Consider the following 20,385-nt stretch of genomic DNA (forward strand, 5'->3'; position numbering starts at 1 on the left):
TAAAAAATAACCTTGAATATAAATGGTCTTAATTCTCTAATTGAAAGATGTAAAATGGTTGATTTGATTTTTAAAATAAATAAATAAATCTCAACTTGCTGCTTGTAAGAAACTCACTTGACTGGTTAAGCTATTATTTTCAGACTGAATATGGAAAGAATAGAAAATTGTATCCAGGTGAACAGAAGACAAAATCAAGCAGGAGGAACCATATTCATAGCTGATACAGCAGGCTTCAAGGCAAACTCAGTCAGAGAGACAATTGACAGTCATCACATATTGCTAGAAAGAACAATAGACCAAGAAGGTATGACTGTGTGTGTGTGTGTGTGTGTGTGTGTGTGTGTGTGTGTGTGCGCGTGTGTGTGCACATGCACATCTAAAACATATATACAAATGATGTCAGACTACACAATTTTATAAAAATATAACACTGGGTATAAATCAAGAAATGGGCTCAGCACAATACTAGCAAGTGATTTTAACGCCCCTCCTTCATAAATGGATGGGCATCCAAACAAACAAACAAAAAAAATTAGCAGGGAACCCTGGAGTTAAACGCTATATTAAAAGGACTTAGACATCCACAAAATAGCCCATTCAATAGTCCCGGAATACACATTTTTTTTTTCAGCTCATGGAACTTTCCCCCAAAACAGATCATGTCTTCAATCATGAATCAGATCTGAACAAATACCAAAAAATGGCATAATTTCTTGCATTTTATTGAATTGTAACTGAATTAAACTAAAAATACACAGCAAGAGAAAATTACAGATTTTTTTTTAGCACATGGGGAATTACAATCACACCCTTGAGCAGTGTCACTGAAGAAAAAATGAGAGAATTAAAAGTTTCAAGGATATGGATGCGGACATGTAAAAAATTGCAGATAGATCCATATCTGTTACCATGCTCAAACTTAAGTCCAAATGGATCAGAGACCTCAACATAAATCCAGCCACACTGAAGCTCTTAGAAGAGAAAGTGGGAGGTACCCTTGAACGAATTGGTACAGGAGACCGCTTTCTGAACATAACACCAGTAGCACAGACACTGAGGTCGACAATTAATAAATGAGACCTCCTGAAACTGAGAAGCTTCTGTAAGGCAAAGGACACACTCAACAAGATAAACCAGCAGCCCACAGAATGGGAAAAGATCTTCACCAACCCCACATCAGACAGAGGGCTGAGGAGGGGAGAAGAGGAAGGGGAGGAGGACATGAGGGAGAAGGAAGATTGAGTGGGGAGAGGAATAGAGGAGAACAAGAAAGGAGACACACCAATAGAGGGAGCCACTATAGGTTTAGAGTAATCTGACACTAGGGAATTGTGAAGAGATCCACAAGGATGAGCCCAACTAGGAACCTAAGTAATAGTGGAGAGGCTACCTTAAATGCCCTTCCCCTATAATGAGAATGATGGCTACCCTAAATGGCATCCTAGAGCTTTTATCCAGTAGCTGATGGAAACAGAGGCAGAGATACACAGCTAAGCACTGTGGGAGTCCATTCCCCACGGAGGGATTCTATTTCAGCCCAGATACACAGAGGAGGGTCTAGGCCCTCCCCCAAATGCTGTGACAGACTTTGATGATCCCCCCATGGAAGGTCTCACTGTCCTTGGTGAGAGGGTGGAGGGGTGGGTTGGGGAGAATGTTAGGGAGCATGGGAGGATGGGAAGGAGAGGGAACTGGGGGATTGATATGTAAAATGAATGTTTCTAAATTAAAAAAAGGAAAAGAAAGGAAAAAAAGAAAAAACACTTTCCAGGATCAAAGGAAAATGGTAATGTAATATACCATGGACCTATGAGAGATAGTGAAAACAGTCCTAAGAGGAAGGTTTATAGATATGAGTGTCTGAATTTATAAGACAAAGAGATATCAAATGAATGATGTACTGTTTCCTTGGCGTCTTAGAAAAAGAGCCAACAAAATGGTTTAGCAATTAAAGGTGCCTGCTGCCAAGCCTGATGACCTGCGTTGAATTCCTGGGCCACACATGGTGGAAGGGGAGAACAGACAACTACAAGTTGTCCTCTGAACTCCACATATCACTGTGGTACGATGGAGCCTACATGTGCACATGCACACATACACTAGATAAGTAGATAAACAAAATAGAAATAATAATTCAGCAAATAGGATACAAAAATAGGATACAAAATGAATAGCTTTTTCCCTGCATATGAATTTTCTGGGAAAGAATTAAGATGATTATCACATTAAGGGTCACACCCCTAACCCCCCCACCCCACCCCTCCACCCCCCGGAAAAATAGTTATGAGTAAATCTAACCAGGGAGATGATATATCAATACAAAGAAAATTATAAAACACTGTACAAAGTAGACATGTAGACAAAGGAAACATACTAAAATAAAAGACCCATAAGCAAGGCCACACATAGGACAACAGGTTCTCCAGATGCTGAAGAGCAAAACCAGATGCTTGCCTCGTGTATACAAAGTCAACTCTAAGTGGCTCAAAGGCCTCAATGTAACACATGCCATTTCTGAAATTAAAAAAAAAAAGTGTGGATAAATACTCATGATATTGGCATAGAAAAAGGCATACGTCTAAATAGGACACTAATAAGGAAATGTTAGGAACTGACAAATGAACCTGCATCAAACCTTCTGCATAGCAAAGAAATCCATCTCTAAAGTGAAGAAAAACCTTGAGGCTGGTGGGATGTCTCAGCAAGTAAAGGTGCTTGCCACCAAGCCTGACAACACGCAGGCCCCACAGGATGGAAGAAAAGAACCAACTCCTGCAAAAGATAATAATAATTTAAAATTTATTTTCAATTAAAATAGAAACAATATGCAGGGTGGGCAATAATCCTTGCCAGCAACTCATCCATCAGAAGATTAATAACTGGAATATATAAAGAATGCATAAAGGTAACACCAAAAGAAGAAACAAGCCAACCACTAAAAATGAACACAAGAACTGGGTAGACACTTCTCAAAGCAGTTGACTATGCCCAATCACTATGAGAAGAAACATTCAATGTCTTTAGCCATCAGGAAAATACCAATTGAAACTACACTGACATTCTTTTTACTCCAGTCAGAACGGCATCAACAACAAAACAAGCACGACAATTAAAAAAGCAGTATTAGAGGGGATTCAAGGGTGGGGCAGGGACGAGTGTTCAGAGACAATTGCTAAGAATTTAAATTAGTATAGCTGTGATGGATATCAACATAGAGGGCCCTCAAAAAGCCAAAAATAGAATTACCACATGATCCAGTTGTAGCATCCCTGGGTGTGTGCCAAGGGGATTCAGCATTAGCATCTGCTGTTGATGCCTGCATACATATGTCTATCATACACTCTTCATGCTGGCCAAGGAGCATGCCTAGGTGTCTGTGGTGGTTTGAAAGAGAAATGTCCCCATTAGGTCTAGGTGTTTGAACACTTTGCCCCTAGTTGGTGGCACTGTTTGGGGTGGGCGTGGGGGAGTAGGAAATATAGCTCTACTCGAATAAGTGTTTTACTGGGGAGTGAACTTTGAAAGTTTTAAAGCCTTGGGCCACTTGCAATTCACTGTCCCTGCATCCAGTGCTTACAACTGATGATGTGAGCACTCAAACTCTTGCTCTTGCTGCTGCTATGAGGCTTGCTGCTCTGCCTCCCCACAGTGGAGGTGTATTTTTGTGTCTCTAGGACTCTTCCTTCTATAGATCAGTTGCTTCTGCTTATGGTGTGTTATCACAGCAATGGGAAAGTAACTAATGCAATGTCTATCAGTGGAAGGACGTATAAAGAAAGTGTGGCTTATAGAGACAGTGCCGTGTTACCAGCCATAAGGAAGAATGAAATCGTGTCATTTGAAGGAAAATGATGGAACTTGAGACGGTAGTGTTGGGTGAGACAAGCCAAACTCAGGAAGATAATGATACCCTTGTATTCTTTCACATGACTTTTAAAGAATAACCAGGTTAGAAGCTGGAGAGATGGCTCAACAGTTCGGAGCACTTGCTACTCTTGCAAAGGACTCCAGTTTAGTTCCTAGAACTTATACCGAATGGCTGTAACTCCAGCTTCCGGTAATCTGACATTCTCTGGCCCCCACATGCACATAAACAGATGCACACACACACAATAAAATAACAAATGATAAGTCATTTAAAGAACAACTAGGTTTAAATAAATAAATAAATAAATAAAGACTTGGAGATACAAAAGGGCCTGTTATGAAAAAGAAAGAGAGCTGGGTCGATGAGAGGGGAGAGCAGGGGTAGCGAATGTGAGCCAAGCCCCCCCCCTTTTTTTTTTTTGCATAGATTTCCTACCATTATTTTGTACAGCTAAAACATACTTTAGGAACAAAACAACAAAAAACTTCTGAAAGAAGAATAAACTTTACCCAAGAGAGGTGTGGCTTTGCCCCCAGGTTCCTAGAGGGATTTTGGAATGCCCCCCCCCCAGGAGTATCTTTCCTTTTCTGGGACTTTGATGCAAAGCAGTCTGTGTGCTTTAGGATAAGATTTGGGAACATTCTGTCCCGTGCTCACATCCGGAAGAACTAGACACTCGAAAGTTTAGTCCAAACCTCAAGCAGCTGATGGGGACTAAAGGTCATCAGTGTAGGCAGGCCGTGGGTTCAACGAAGAGCAGACACCCGACACCTGCGCTTCCTGTCCATGAGAACACAACAGCTTCTTTCCCACGTTGTTAGTGAGGCCACTCATCTCTAAAGATGCCATAGGTCTAACATTTGGAACACTTCCAGACGCTCTTCCTGAACACTGTCCTTTCACTCAACCCTGTTGTTTAAAAATACACATTAAAATGTCTTTAAAATATCCAAATGTGCTTCAAAACACTACTACTAGTATTATTTACTCTATTTTTGTAGGTCTACCTATATTTTCTATTCACTTGCTCCCTATGAATGTGTCTGTTGCTTCTATTTGGGCCATTGTTGTCCTTAGCATTCCCTCAGAATTCTCATTTCCCTAAGTTTGTAGTCTTATGCTTCATTTTAGTCCTGATTTTCATAATTTGAGTCCCTTCTTTAGGTTTTCTGTCAGTGTATTTAGTTTTACCTGTTGTTTGGACTTTTAAAAGAATCAACTTTTGGCTTCACTGTTTTTCTGTATTCCATTGACACTCATTCTTTCCTTTATTGTTTCCTTCTCTTTTTCCCCTGCTTTGAACATGGTTTACTGTTTTCCTTGGTATTCTTGAGGACAGCTTAGACTAGCAGCCTGTGCTTCCTTGTTGTATAACAAAGGCGTCTGGAACTATACACACCCTTCTTCACACTGACTCAATAGGCATCCAGGGCTATACACATCCCTTTTCAACTCAAATATGTTCTGCAAGCTCATATGCTTTGGTTTCATTTACATTCTGTTCAAAGTACTAACTAATTCCCACTATAAATTTCTTTATTTAGCCCATATATTATTTAGAAACATGTTTGGTTTTCCAATGTTTTCTGCACTCCTTCATTCCCCCCCCTCCCCGTTTCTTTCCAATTTAATTGCATTCAGACTAGAGAACATCCTGTTGGTAAAGGCAGCCCCATGGACTTTGTCACCCTCTGCTTGACCACATAATAATGAGTTGGGGACACTTCATTGAGATATAAAGAAACCACACATCCTGTTCTGGGATTATTGCACTGTGTGGGGGTATTTTTCCGGGTTTCAAAATCAGTGTGTACTTTTTTCTACTTAAGCAGATTTTACAGGTTACAAATTGCTAAGGACATAAAATAACTGAGTGTCTTCATTTTCAATGATACATCCCTCAGCAAAACAGAGGGCTCCTTCTGCGTGTTCTGTACTGAGCCATCTCATTGGCCTCCGGTATTCCTGATCAATTTTAAAAATGATAAAACTTCTTGGAATGGGGCTAAGTGCCTCTTAAACCAAGCACAGCTGTGACTAAGAATCACCTGGTGCAGAATCAAGAGACCAGAAGCTGTCGCTGGTGTTTAAAGAAGACATTTTTCCTGCCTTTGCCCATATCTCAAGGTACTAGCTGACCTAGAGATTTAAAGCTCAAATCCAGGCCCCCCACCACTCTCCCTCACACACAGTAGCATTTTTCTATGTGTTGTTCCATGGATGACAAAAGTCTTGAGAATAAATGGCCATGTCATTCAATACCCCCCTTAAAGCAAAAAGTTCACAGCATAGTGTTGGAAGCAAATATCCATGCAATATGGTAAGCTGTCCAGGATGAGCAAAGCGCTATGGAAGTTCAAACCAAGAATTTGGTGGGTAATTGATTATTAACAATAATAGTCACTAGTCAAATATCTAGTCACTTAGTAAGCCAGCAGATGCCTTAGCAGAGCCTAACTCACTATAATTTAATATAGATCATGAACTTTCATCTGTAGCCAAAATGTTTTGAGACCATGTTCCCTTTAGCAAGGTTTTCTGATCAAAACTGGGCATGCAACCACATCTTTGACGAGCCCAGTGACCAACAAAACAAGGACTCTTGTGTCTTCCCATGGAGCTCACTCTACCATGAACATCCTAATGAGGAACAGAGGGACACTCATTGTCCAGACAAAGGCATCCCACCGATGCCATCAAGCCACAGGTAGAAGTCTTCACTGCCTCCCAGAAGCAAGGCCAGGCTTTCTTCTTTCACCATGAAGATCGCTGTCCTCTGCTTCTGCATTCTCTTCTGCATGACTCAAGTTCTACCAGGTAACAAGATAAACTCTGCAGGTGCTCAAGTAAGAGGAGATGATTAAGGGAAAACAATGCTCAAAGGCTAGTCACTGCCACCTGATGCCCAACAGAGGCTCTCATAAGAAATCCTGAAGACCCATTGGCAGAGAGACCTGGGTCAGCTGACTTATCCATTTTCCTCTACAACTGTCAGAGAAAATGAAGTCAAGGGCATTTCAAGTGCTTACAACTCCCTTTACTCCATTATAAGTGTGAATTTAATTGGACAAAGTGATTGGCAGTTTCTAGATTTGGACAATTAAAAAACCCAGACAATTCTAGTAAATCTTTATCTTCAGGGCTCTCTACTTTAGAAAAGTTGCTTACCTGACCCACTGGCCTAAGAGTTCTTTAGGCCCAGGCAGAAGGGGCTGGTGGGAGTCGTGACCTTGAGAGGATTGCTGCAACTGCAAAATCCCTAAGCCATCACTGTAAAGGGTCTGCTTCCTTGGCCTTGACTCTGCTCCTGAAGACTTCAGCCCAGCCCTAGCTTCTGCCTTCCTTTTCAACGCATGGGCTGTTAAAGGAGAACTGGGATGTGGAAATCAGAGAGTATGTCTGGCATGTGTTAGCATGAACCATAAGAAATGGCACTTTGCTTGGAGTAATGTGTACAGGCTCTAACCTGGCAATGAAAACAAATCAGGAAATCTAGAATTCCTAAAAATGTAGAGCCAAGAGATAATAATCAACACACCACTTTACAGCAGAAGGAATCTAATCTCATCTTCTCTGGTGCCTGCCAAACCTCCAGGGATGGATGGAGTAGAGTCAGAACATGGCTTTCATCTCACTTACTTTGTCTGTGTGCTTCACATGTGCAAAGATACTCTGCTGATAACGCCTAGCAGAAAATGTCACGAAAGGTGTGATTATCTTGATAAATGGAGTTTCTTATCTAAATATGTTCAGTTAAAGACTGCTTACAGCTAGCTAGTTCATGGCACTTCATGCTGGGGGAGTGGGGGACAGCTTATAGCGCAATTCCAACTCTGAATCAGGAAATGCAAAATAGAGAAGGGAAAGGTGGAAGTGGGAAGAAAATGGAGATCAAAATCCAGTTTAGCATTGTAGATTCTTACTATGCACTGACTCTCTGCTGGAAAGTAAGTGCACAGAGAACAAAATCATTTGATGACCTTGATTCCCAGAAAGTCAGCACTACTCAACCACAGTTGCTATGTGAGACCCTGTCACAAATTTTTTTAATTAAAATTTGGAAAAACTGTTCTGTTTTCTGTGTGCTTGTTTGTGGGTTTATCATTTCTGTTTGGTTTGGTCTGGTTTGCTTTTTGAAATGTGACAGGGTTTCTTGTAGCCTTTGAACTGGCTATATAATCAGGGATGACCTTGAGTTACTGAGCCTCCTGATTCCACCTCCCAAGTGCTGGGATCCCAGGCATGCACTACCACATGCCTGTGGTACTGGGGATCAAATCTTCTAGCATGCTAGGCAAGCAATCTAGTAACTGAGCTATGCTACACACACACACACACACACACACACACACACACACACTTAATCATTTACTCATTTCCATTCAAGCAAAATAGAGGACAGGTGATGTCATAAAATGAGCAGAGGAATACCCATTTCTTGTCACCAAAATGGAATGGGGTCAATGTTAAAGAAGCCATAGGAAGACAGGTCCTCTCCTACAGTCCTCAGGTAGACACTTTCAGTCCAACTGCAGCTTTGGGAGGTAAGGTTAGGAGAGAGGAAGAGAGAGAAAGCAGACAGGGAGATAGAATAAGGCTGGGGACATAAATTGCAACTCTGTCCCCATCACCTCCAACACTAGGTCACTAGATAATCTAGTCCTTTTCTTCAGTCTCACTTCCTCTTCTACCAGTGCTTTGGGAGGATGATCTGTGGGTTTGTTCTGAGTCTAGATTCCATTTGCATTCCAAATGGATAGAAGTGACAGGGGTCCACACAATGAAATGGACAAGGTTTAGTAGCAAAGAAATCATTTGACCGAAGCACCTAATGTTACTTCAATTCTTATGAGTCCATATGGCATGTAACATAATGAAGTTTTGTAATTTAAGGACGTAATGGTCAGTGTATTCAGCTGTACAGCTAAATAGCATAAAGCATATGGACTGAAGGGAACAGTAAATTCCTTTAACTATTTGCCACAGAAGTTGACTGCAAGTCAAGCCATTGCTCCACAGCCATTTCCTGAATTCCCTCTGTATGCCAAGACTTGAGCCTGGCTCTAGGGTGTACTGAGTGTTCCGAGATTCCTGCCCTTGAGCAATTCATTATCATTACAGAAGTGAGGTCAGATGAGGACACAGTCATGGTCGGAAGCAAGAGATGCTGAGATGGAGAGATGCTCAGTGATTCAGCACTGTGGTCATCCACCTCCTCAGTCTTCTAAGCTAGGGTGAACAAGCTTGCTACTATGTGACAGCCCAATAGGAAGGGAACCTGTATTTATAGTAATTGGCTAATGAAGAGATGCAAAGTCCAAGAATCAATTAATTCTGATTTCAATTGACTTCTACCTGCAACCCAACACTTATAAGGACCATTGGCTTTAGAAAGAAATACACTATACCCTTAAAATTATTTCCCAATTTACATTTTATTTTTTATTTTATTTATTTATTTTGATTTTTTCAAGACAGGGTTTCTCTGTGTAGCTTTGTAGACCAGGCTGGCCTCGAAATCACAGAGATTCACCCCCTCTGCCTCCTGAGTGCTAGAATTAAAGGCATACACCACCACCCAGTAAAAGTGGCTGCATTTGCTCCTCCTGCTTAATCCAAGATTATCTCCCTGAGTTAAGGTTAAATGATTTGTCCCTTTAATTCTTCTCACAGTTTCTCCTTGTCAAACTAGATAACACGTTCATGTGATACATTGAGTAGCTTTCCATATGTCTCCATATTATGTGACTCAGACACAGCTGTAGATCTCTTTGGTAGAGTTTTCTTTAGGGTATGAAGTTACAAACTCTGCTTGGTGGGTGGGTGTGGACTTGAAATAGTTAAAGGACATATTAGCATGATGTATGTGTTTGAAAAACCTTAATTCGTATAATTAATATATGTAAATATAAATGGGTAAATAGATAGTATTTAAAGGCATTTAAACTAGATTTTATTCTTCTATGTCTGATTTGGCCAAAAGAATGTTTTAAGTGTTCCATATGGGCAACTCAAAATCTTCAAATAATCAAAACATTTGAACTCTTAAAAGATCAGAGGATTATGATTTTTTTTAAATTTCTTGAGAGGGGTGTCTTTTGCTTTTTGTGTTTTGTTGTAAAGTTAACTCAATAAAGTAGATTACCATCTTTAACACCAGTCCCAGGAGTTCTGGAGCCTTCTGACCTCCACAGGCAACAGGCATACATGTGGTTCACAGACACACAGGCAAAACACCCTTCCCTGTATAATAAAAATAAGTAAATCTTCTTTAAAATTAATGAATGATTGAACAAACAAAAGAATGAGATGTCCCAAATCTAGGGAAAGATATGAGCAACTAGGTACAGCAAATCTAAGTCTCCAAACATGGTGAACCCAAAGAATCAGGACATGTTATCATCAAAGGGAAAATAAGCAGCATGGTATCTCCAAAGAAACAGATATGCAGGCAATAGCACACAGCGTTCAGAAACAACCTCATGCATCTCCAGCAGACTGATTCTCAGTAAAGTAGTGGAGCAGAGATAACCTTTTGCAGAGCGGTGCCAGGGAGCGATGACTCATATACACATGGATGGATGGATATGATCTCCATTCTCACTGAAGATGGACCAACAACCTAAATGTTAGCCCAGAGACAATAAACTACTACAAGAGGATGGTGGAGAATTTAACAAGTTGGGTAGACAACTTTTTTTTTTTTTAAATCACACCCCAAAAGCAAAGGCAACAAGTGAAACTATACAAATGGAATAATATCGAACTATAAAGCATCTTTGCATGAAAGGAAACAATCGGCAGAATTAAGGGACAAACTGATGAATGGAACAAAATGTTTGCACACCATTTATCTGATGAGGAAGTAATACTCGGAATACATAGGGGACTCAATATATGGCAAGAAAATCTGTTTTGTTTTGTTTTTTTTTGAAAAAAGGGAAAATCATTTGACCAGACCTTTCTCAAAAGAGAGCACAGAAATAGCCAAGAAGAATACGGAAAAATTGTAAGTGCCCAGAAAATTGTGCTCACAGTAAGGTGAGCTCACCCCAGTTGAGATGGCTATTATCAAAAAGAAAAAACTTGCAAAAGCCAATGAGGTTGTGAGGTGAAATGACTCACACAGTGCCAATGGGGATGGAAACTAGTACAGCCAAGAAAGGGGCAGAGTGGAGGCCGCTCAGAGTTGCAAACAGAACCACAGGCTCCAGCAGTGGCACAGCTAGACAGAAATGCAATCTTAATTTCAAGGGCCATCTGTCTGCACTCCAATGTTTACTGCAACACGATTCTCATTAGCAAAGGAACAGAACACACCTAACACCCGACTTCGGAGGGAAGAAGAAAATGTGATAACCATACTGTGAATACAATAAAATACTGTCCCATCATTTAAAAGGGACAACATTCTACCATTGTCAGGAATGTAGGGGGAGCTGGAGATTAATTAGAATGTTCTGTGAAGCCAGCCACAGGAAGGCAAACACCACACGGTTCCTCTCTGCATTGTTCTCTCCATGATGTAGACACTCTCCCAACCTGGCAACTCTCTAGTGAGAAGAGAGTAGACTAGCCATCAATGGAGGTTCAGCTAGAGCAGGGGGATGTCAAGGAGTAAGACAGTGGAGAGTAGGTGCCAAGACGATACCAGTGAGGGGAAGAATTTCTAACATTATACAGCATGCAGTCCTTTTAATATATTTTTGAGAAGGTCAAACATGTGTCCAATGTATTTTAACCATGTTCACCCCTCCTCCTCCTCCTGACTCCTCCCCAAATCTACCTCTCCTCCCACCGCTCCTCTCCTTACCCCAACTTCCAACTTTGTGTCTTCTATTTTTTCCTTTTTCTTTCTTTTTTTTTTGCAAGATATGCCCATAGGTATAATAGTGTCAAGAACATTATAAGGCCAAGGGTGGTGGCACATGCCTTTAATCCCAGCACTTGGGAGGCAGAGACAGGTGGATGTGAGTTCATGGCCAGCCTGGTCTACAAAGAGAGTTCCAGGACAGTCAGACCATTACACAGAGAAACCCTGTCTCAAAAAAAAAAAAAAAAAAAAAGATTCTAGGTTGTTCTGCTCAGATTTAAAGCCACCTCCTAGGAAGGAAATGCATGCCTAGTGTGTATATCTAACCAAGGACCCATAATTGAGGAGCCCATAGGCCCCGGGAGTAAACCTACTGCTATAATTTGATGAAAATACAAAGAAATCATATTGTCCTCTAAATATGTATCTTTCTACCTGTAAGTTAGAGAAAATCTTGGACTTCATTAGAGAAGATTTTGTGCAGTGGACAGTGCCTAACACAGAAATTCACAGCTGGCCAAATTGCAGAGTAAGTGTGAGTAGAGTGCTCAGGTCCAAATGGGACATCTGTATCTCTCTCTCTCTCTCTCTCTCTCTCTCTCTCTCTCTCTCTCTCTCTCTCTCTCTCTCTCACACACACACACACACACACACACACACACACACACACACACACACCACATACCAAGACTCAGGAATCATTGCAGAAGAAAGGAAGGAAATGTCTAAGAACCAGAGGCCAGGGGTGAGCAAGGCAAAACCATGTCTTCGGGACACGACAGGAAGTGTCCTCATGAGCTCATGGCAGCTGTGATCTGCCTGCATAAGACCTGCAGGGGATCATGCCAGTCAACTTTCCAGCACAAAGTGGGAAGGGGTTCATGTGTGCCCCACCCTAACTGAGGAGCTGTGGACAGTTGATAACTTCTGAGGGGAGGGCAAGTTTGTTTTCTTTAAAGGTGTGGTTCCTGCTAGGTGGACCACAATCCTGTGCGTAACCTCAAATGGTAAGTATTCAGGCAGCACAAAGGGAACACAGTGGGCTATTAGAAAAAAATACACAATGTTTAATTAGACAGTTCAAAACATTAGGGGAGAAGTGTTTGATCATGTTTGCAGGAAGGCAGTTGCTAATTGTCCTAATTTGACCATTACCTGCTGTGTATGTACAGCTGATTACAACATTGCCCTCCACACACAGGCAGGAACATTATATGTCATGTAAAAAACTTAATCATGAATTGTGTTTTCCAAAAAGAGAATTGGCTGAAGATACTGACCTCTGGTGAAATTGAGAGTCCATAGCAGAAGAAAAGACTAACCATCTGGTATTCCATTTTTAGGTTAATTTGTTACCAAATTTAGAAACTCTAAGGCTTGGAAATATTCCAACAAAAGCAGTTTTTCTTCTTTGTGTGTCAAGCTTCACTGACCAGAAAGAACCTCAGGCCCCCAGAAATGAATAAAAGCCCCGTGCTTCTCCATCACCAACAGTCTTCCACACTGCTGGCCACTCAACCATGAGGTCCCATTCCTGCCTGCCTGTCTTCCTCCTCCTTGTGATGATAATGCCGAAAGGTAAGCTGGGAAATGGCAACAGGAACAGGGCTTCTCAGGAGGTCTACAGAGGTGCACAATTATACCGTGTCCCTCATAACTCAGATGTCAGTACACAGACTTGAGTATCCCAAAATCCAACATCTTCAGAACTGATGAGGTCCAAATTCAGAAAGGAGTCCTACCAACACAAAATGGGGCCCAAGAACCCCACCACTGTGAGGGAAAAGCCCAAGTAGAAAAACAGAGGCCAAGAAACTACTTGACATAAAACTTAAGACAATATACTTTAAAAAATGGCTACCACCCCAGTCTCTAAAGGAGTGTGGAGATTAATTCATCTTGAGGAGTGGATAGAGACATACAGAGTCTGTTGGTTAGACGTGTATGTAAACACTAGAAACAAATAAGAAAACTCAGGAGCAGAGGAATTATGGGGGAAATGAAGACAATGGGAAGCATCAATTTTAAAAGATGCTAGTTGGAAGATGATAGGAAGGATGTAAGAATCTGGTTGCATCCTTGAAACCTGCAATTCACAAGTTTGAATGTTAGAATTCAGAATCAAAATTAAAGCCACTCCAGACCTCTTCTGGGTGCTTCATGCAGAGCCTGGTAAGAACTTACAGAACTCGTTCCCTACTACTTTTTGGAAGAAAGGGGGGCTTGCTGAGCGTGGCTAAGGGAGCAGTGGTCTGAACAGAAGTAACAGCACTGTCTACCACCAGCAGGATGCTCACATCTCTCCGTCCTCACTAAGAGAGAGCCCTGCTTGGCTCATCACTAAGAACCTTTTATAGGACAGCCAAAGCCTCTCACTTGTGGACTTTGGCCTAATTTATGAATATCTTCACATGTACCTGGCACATAGCAGCACTCTCAGAGGAGTTGACACCATCCTCGGTTCACTTCTCAGTCCTAGTCACAAAACATCGCTGAGGTGGACAGACTCCCAGGAACATATAAAGTATGATGGTGATTATTTGAACATGGATGTCACTTTAGCAATCATATATTTCACTTTAGATAACAGAAGCCATGCTCACATGGAGAATATCTTTTCACTAAGATCATACATGTCACAACACTGAACCAAGTTTCTCTTCCTCCGGGTCATTGTTGTTTCCACCGACACACACAGACATAAAAATGGCAACTGATTTCTGCCAGACTTTTGCCTCAAGGTCTCCTAACTGAATATTGAGGAGACTAGGGTGATTTTTTTGCCAGGTGTGACAACATTAAAGAATCCAGAGGTTACTAAACTATGTGGAATAAACCAGAGACCTAAAATAATCAACTTGGAACAGACACTACTATGGTGGCTATGAGAGCTGGAAGGTGAGGGGAAGAGGACTAAGGAGTTTGATCTAAAAATTGAGTTGAATTTGATGAGTAAATTTTATAGATGAATTCTAAAATGTCCTGACCATAGCTCTTAAAAATGTGAAGAAGCTGGATCTCAGGGTTCATATTGTAATAAAGAGAGTACTGAAAGGCTGTTTAGGAGGAAGGGAGAGGTAGCCTCCTGCAGTGTTGACCGGAAACTCAGGGACCTATATTGCAAGTCAGGATCCCTGACCCCTCAATATCAGCCCTCCTTTGCTCTTCCCAAATGGGTTGCACTATGAGGATACAGTAAACCAAAGTCATGCAGTTCCTCATTTGGGGAGCACTTAACACAGCCAGGTCTCTTGTGAACCCAGGATGTCAAAGACCCAGGAAAAGATCAAAGTACCTTACTTTGATTGTGTTTTTTTTTTTTAATTCTTTTTATTGTTTGAGAACTTCATGCATGCATATAATGTGTTCTGATGAAACCACTCCCTAACCCCTCCCCTCCAATTCTTCCTCTATTCCCCCACCACTTTTCTCTCTCAGTGTTGTGTGCTCTGTTTTTATTTTTATGTTTTTATTTTTGCTTCAGCCGCTGTTTATTGACATTCGGGTGGGCACTATAGCAACAGGCCTAGAGATGCTGCAGCCGCTGCAGAACGGAAGGTGGAGAGTAGAGTGTGGGTGTCTACAGGGACAGCTGAGTGAGTGCACAACGAGGAGGGGGGGGAGACACGCTGGTAGGGAAACAAGTCAGGGCCAGGGCCAAAGGTCATCTTCACGGAACCTGAACCCCACGCCCTTAGCTTCTGTGTGCTTTGTTTTTGAAACCGCTGAATCAACTTTTACTAGGAACCATAAGCAGACATGTGTCTTTCATGTAACAACCCTGTCATCATCAGTGGAAAGAATGAACCTTTGTGATGCTGGAAAGGCAAGTCAAAGGGCACCGACATGTAGCCTCAGCTATGTGCTTCTCAAAAGCCAAATGAATTAAGAAAACATGGTGGTGGTGCACACCTTTAATCCCAGCACTCAGGAGGCAGAAGCAGGTGGATCTCTGTGAGTTCAAGGTCAGCCTCCAAAGCTACAGAGAAACCCTGTCTCGAAAAACCAAAAAAAAAAAAAAAAAAAATGTGTATATATACTTGAGGAAAACTTTCAGTGCTGAGGAGTCCCTCCACGCATGTATATGCAAAAGGCATGGAGTAAACTCAATAAACATGTTTCTTACACAGTTCCGAAGGGGGAGCTGAGATGGAAGTAGAAGGGAGGGCTGATTTTCTACAAAGCAGGCTGGAGATGAGAGCATACGCATCTGATAAGTGTGCTGTGGAAACTGGTGGAGGTATTGAAGTCTTCAGCTTAGGGTGATTCACTAGAGAGGAAACTGAACAAGACATTGCTTATCCATGAGAGTTCCAAAGACACCTTCCCCATAATGGTAATAGTAAACACGTCTATGCACTCAAAATGTACCGCCCAGGGTGAGGACCGTATCTCTAAATTCCCACCAGTTATCCTGCTCACTCCAAGGTGTGTGTAATCCCAAACCCTTAACCCCTCTCCCTAAAAAACCTGCTATTTCTGTATAAGCATATGATCTGTCTGTGTAGACAACATCGTGTCTCCCATTCCAAACCACCTTCTGGGCACTGGCTTCACACACATTTACAGTACTTTGAAAGTGAACTAACAGTGTTGTCCAATTTCTTCCTGTGCAGGAAAGGCTGGTGTTGTTCCAGGGGAAAAGCAATGCATTTTGTTGAAAGGAAGGTGCAAAGACATAGCATGCACATCCACAGATGATACCATTGGCGAATGTAACGACGAGAAAAAATGTTGCAGGAAATGGTGGGTGTTTTTTCCTTACCCAACACCCGTTCCCAAAGGAAAGTCTCCTTAGAGGGGAGGAAACTGTAAGTGCTTCGAACTCCGGAAAGCATGGACAAGCTTTGCAGACTTCTGCTTAACTACACTCACCTTCTCCCTTGCCTGGAAATAAATGTCCTGAGTCCATACTTACTGGTCTCTGTAAGCCTCTTAAAAATCTTCCAGAAGTTAATAAAAGGAACTAAGAGGGGAAATCCCCTTACTGCTTCAGAATGTACTAGAATATCTCTGTTCAATGTCCAACTACGTTATTTTTAAAATAGGGTTGACAAATTATTTGGGATTTGCCATAACAATACTCTCCTCTCTAGATAGTAATAATGACAATAATAATAATAACTAGAAGAAAATGTATGAGAACACCACACCTTGAAAATATTTAAGCAAAATGCATGTCCAACAAAAAAGATCAAGATAAAACTTTAAACATATAAAGTAATGGATATGAAGTACATAATGTTTGATTGTCTTCACTGGAATATAAACACTTTCTCTCATTTGCTTCTGACAGCATAGTTTTTTTTTTTTTTTCTGGGTTGGGAGTGTAGCTCAGAAACAGAGTGCTTGACTAGCCCTGGCTAGAACCACTAAATATAAATATAATTTTTACTGCTGATGAGATCTACTTGGAGCATATGGGCAAGACCCTGTCAATCATGTGAACTTGCCGACACTACACCTGAGAACTAGGCTGTAATCCCTATGCCTTTCCCCAAAATAAAACCTCAAATGCCAGAATCCAAGTTCTTAAAATCCCCCAAAGATTACATCTCTTTGTGTCTATCACAAAAGATAAAAAAAAACTTTCCTAAAGTATGATTATGGGAGAAAATAACTTTAAAATTTCCTTACAATACATCTAATAACATAAGAGGGTAATTTACCTGTGAAACATTAAAATATAACAGACCATCTTACAGGCTAGTATGTACAGTAAAATTCTTAAGGCAAATACACATTGTTTTGTATAATAGCAATGTTGCACAGATAAAACAATTGTGAACAAATCAGATAGATCGTAAATAAGGCAAAGTGAAATATATGCATGCATACCACTGTGATCAGGGATTAGGTACTCCTCCATTTAGAACTAAGCAGTTTTAAAAGTCATGACCGACAGACACATGAGGTCTATTAACAAAGTCAGAAAGAAGACAGGATAAATTTTCACCACCAATGGCCACCCAATGAGCTGAAACCTTCTTATCTTCCACAAGTGAAGACATACTGGAAAAATGACATGTCTTCATTCACTGACAAAGTCTCAACGTTCCTGTGTATATGCACAATTTTGAAACACAAGGATGCCCTAGTATACTCTGTGCACTGAGTCTGGTACATGAAATATGTTCTGGTTGGTTTTTGCCAACTTAACACAAATCTAGACATATCTGGGGAAATATCTCTCTAAGACTGACCTTTAGGCAAGCCTGTGGGGGTATTTTCTTGATGAATGATTGATTGGGAGGGCCCAGACCATTGTGATTGGTGCAACCCCTGGGCAGAAGGTCCTGGGTTCTCCAAGAAAGCTAACTGAGTAAGCCATGAGCAAGCCAGTAAGCAGAGGTCACTCCCACAATCTCTGCATCACCCTTACCCCAGCACACCCCACAGATGGACAAACTGTAGGTTGAAGGTTATGTGGCTGGGTTGGTGTCCCAATCCATCCACAAGAAAGCCCACAGAATAAACTAACCTGGGCACATTGGAACTCACAGAGACTGAACTACTAACCAGGGAGGCTACATTGGACTGACCTAGGCCCTCTGTGTATATGTGACATGTAGCTTAGTCTTCTTGTGGGAATCCTATCTAGTGACTTTCTGACAAGCTGCACTCAATAAAACCCATGATCCTAGGCCAAATTTGCTATCTGATAATAAGTTATCTTCTTTTTTCTGCCGTAACAATCTGTACCTGATGGCTGATGGCTCTTTGACCTTTGAGGAGAGGCATTGTCAATGCATTCTACCTGTCCCCACAGAGGCCTCGGGTGATCTGGCAATGCCCTGGTGTTCACCAGCCTATAGCCTGAGTAGAGTGGAATTAGTCCTTTGATGTCTATGATGGAAGTCAGCAGCTGGGCATCACACAGTGTTCCTGGGCCTCCAGGCAGCACCATATCATTACAAATCTATCTCACAGGGAAATACATATTGATTGATCGAAAATGTCAAAAAGCCCCTAAAATCTCTGCTTTCCGTGTTCCATAAAGGACTTCCATTTCTTCTCATAAATTTTATCACTTTACCACATAAACTGTGCTTCAAGAAGCCAAGGGTTTGCAGATAGGAGTCAAAATTCAGTATATTTGTGACTTATGACCAAAGATGGTCAAAACTCAAGCCAAACTGAGCTTAGTGGGTGCAAGAGTTATCAAGTATCACATACCCCCAAGGACCTTCTAGAACCCTGGAGAAGTAGGAGCCCATATACCTCTGTTTTGGGAACTTACAAGGAAGAAGACCCTGAACCTGGGTTTAGAGACAGACACCCCTAGAGAGTTCCTTCCTCTCATTTGCCCTCTTAGTCTAGAATGTGTGCATTCTCTCTAAGGACCTCCAGTCACGTCCCCTGGTCTCTGTTAATCCATCCACCTGACAATGGCATCTCCAATGTCTCAACCTTCAGGACAAACCTGCATGCATAAATTAACTACATGTTCTATTCACTGAAAGCCCAAAATAGAATGAGCACTCTAGTGAGTGTTGGCAGGAAAAGAACTCCCATTTTAGTGAGGAAAAGTTCCCTAACTTGGAATGAATACATCTGGAAAGCAATGAAGATCCTGGGGCTGGAGCAACATCTCAATAGTTGAGCACTTGACTTCAGTTTCCAGCACCACATCTGTTTGCTCACAACTGCCTGTAACTCCAGTTCCAGGGGATCTGTCACCCTCTTCTGGCCTCTTCAGGCACCTACACTGATATTCACATTCTTGTACATAGACACACACAGTTTAATTTAAAGTTATAAAGATCAGTATCAAGGATATGGGCATACATCATAGTTTCTCAAGTTGGGGTGTTTCTGCCTCCTGTAAAGCTACCCTAGGCCTATCAGACTACTCTGGTATTCACTATATTTGCCTCATCAGAGCCCCACAGGTAAGTCATGCTACTGTCAGAAATAAAATCATGTTGTCATTCCATTACTTTTGTGTTCTGTGCCTTTGTGTGCTTTATAACATCTCCATTTTTCCTACATTACTTCACAACTGGGAAGTGTGAATGATTAGTGTTCACTAAGGCTTGCAGTATAAGCCAGAGGTTGTGGCTCACACCTTTAATCCCAGAACTCGGGAGGCAGAGGCAGGCGGATCTCTGTGAGCTCAAGGCCAGCCTGGCTTACAAAGCCATACAGAGAAACAAAACAAAACATAAAAAAGACTTGCAGTATAGAAGTTAGTTGATCTCATTCAGTTAACTCAGAAAAAATAACCAAAGTTTTCCCTCCACATCTCACTATCCTATGAATGGTTTAAAATCTGAATGTCTATTCTCTAAAACACTGGCAAATCAGCACAATGTCACATCAAGGGTTTCTTTCCATCACCAGGGAATGAGCTGAATAGCTTCTCTTGGTAAGTGGGGGCTTAACTTAAACAGCTCCAGAAACTATGAGGCGACACAGATAGTTAGTTGCAGATCCCCCACCTTCTCCAGGACTGTTCCTTCTCTCCCCACTTTGTGTTTATCATCTGTGCTCACACCCAGTCAGCATTTGATAAAGGTGCTTAAAGTGAATTATGGTCCTGTCCGTTGCATGTTGCCTCCTGGGACAAAGCCTCATTGAAACCCAGAAATGTTCTTGCTACTGAAAGGTTCAATAACCATGCAGCAGCTCACCACTCCAGGGCCAAATGCAGGCACTCCTCATCCTGGCCTCTGACTCTCACTAGCCTTCCTCCTCAGTT

General features: G+C 41.6%; 1 protein-coding gene across 1 annotated transcript; it reads left to right on the top strand.

Moving 5' to 3' along the window:
* The first annotated feature begins 13,151 nt into the window (after positions 1-13,151).
* On the top strand, positions 13,152-16,482 carry LOC100757854 (beta-defensin 130B). The gene is made up of 2 exons (XM_027390047.2): positions 13,152-13,262; positions 16,301-16,482. Exons 1-2 carry the CDS (start codon positions 13,205-13,207, stop codon positions 16,480-16,482), a joined length of 240 nt encoding a protein of 79 aa, XP_027245848.1. The 5' UTR covers positions 13,152-13,204.
* Positions 16,483-20,385: the final 3,903 nt, after the last annotated feature.

This window comes from Cricetulus griseus (assembly GCF_003668045.3).
Source record: "Cricetulus griseus strain 17A/GY chromosome 1 unlocalized genomic scaffold, alternate assembly CriGri-PICRH-1.0 chr1_1, whole genome shotgun sequence".
In the NCBI taxonomy this organism is placed as follows: Eukaryota; Metazoa; Chordata; class Mammalia; order Rodentia; family Cricetidae; genus Cricetulus; species Cricetulus griseus.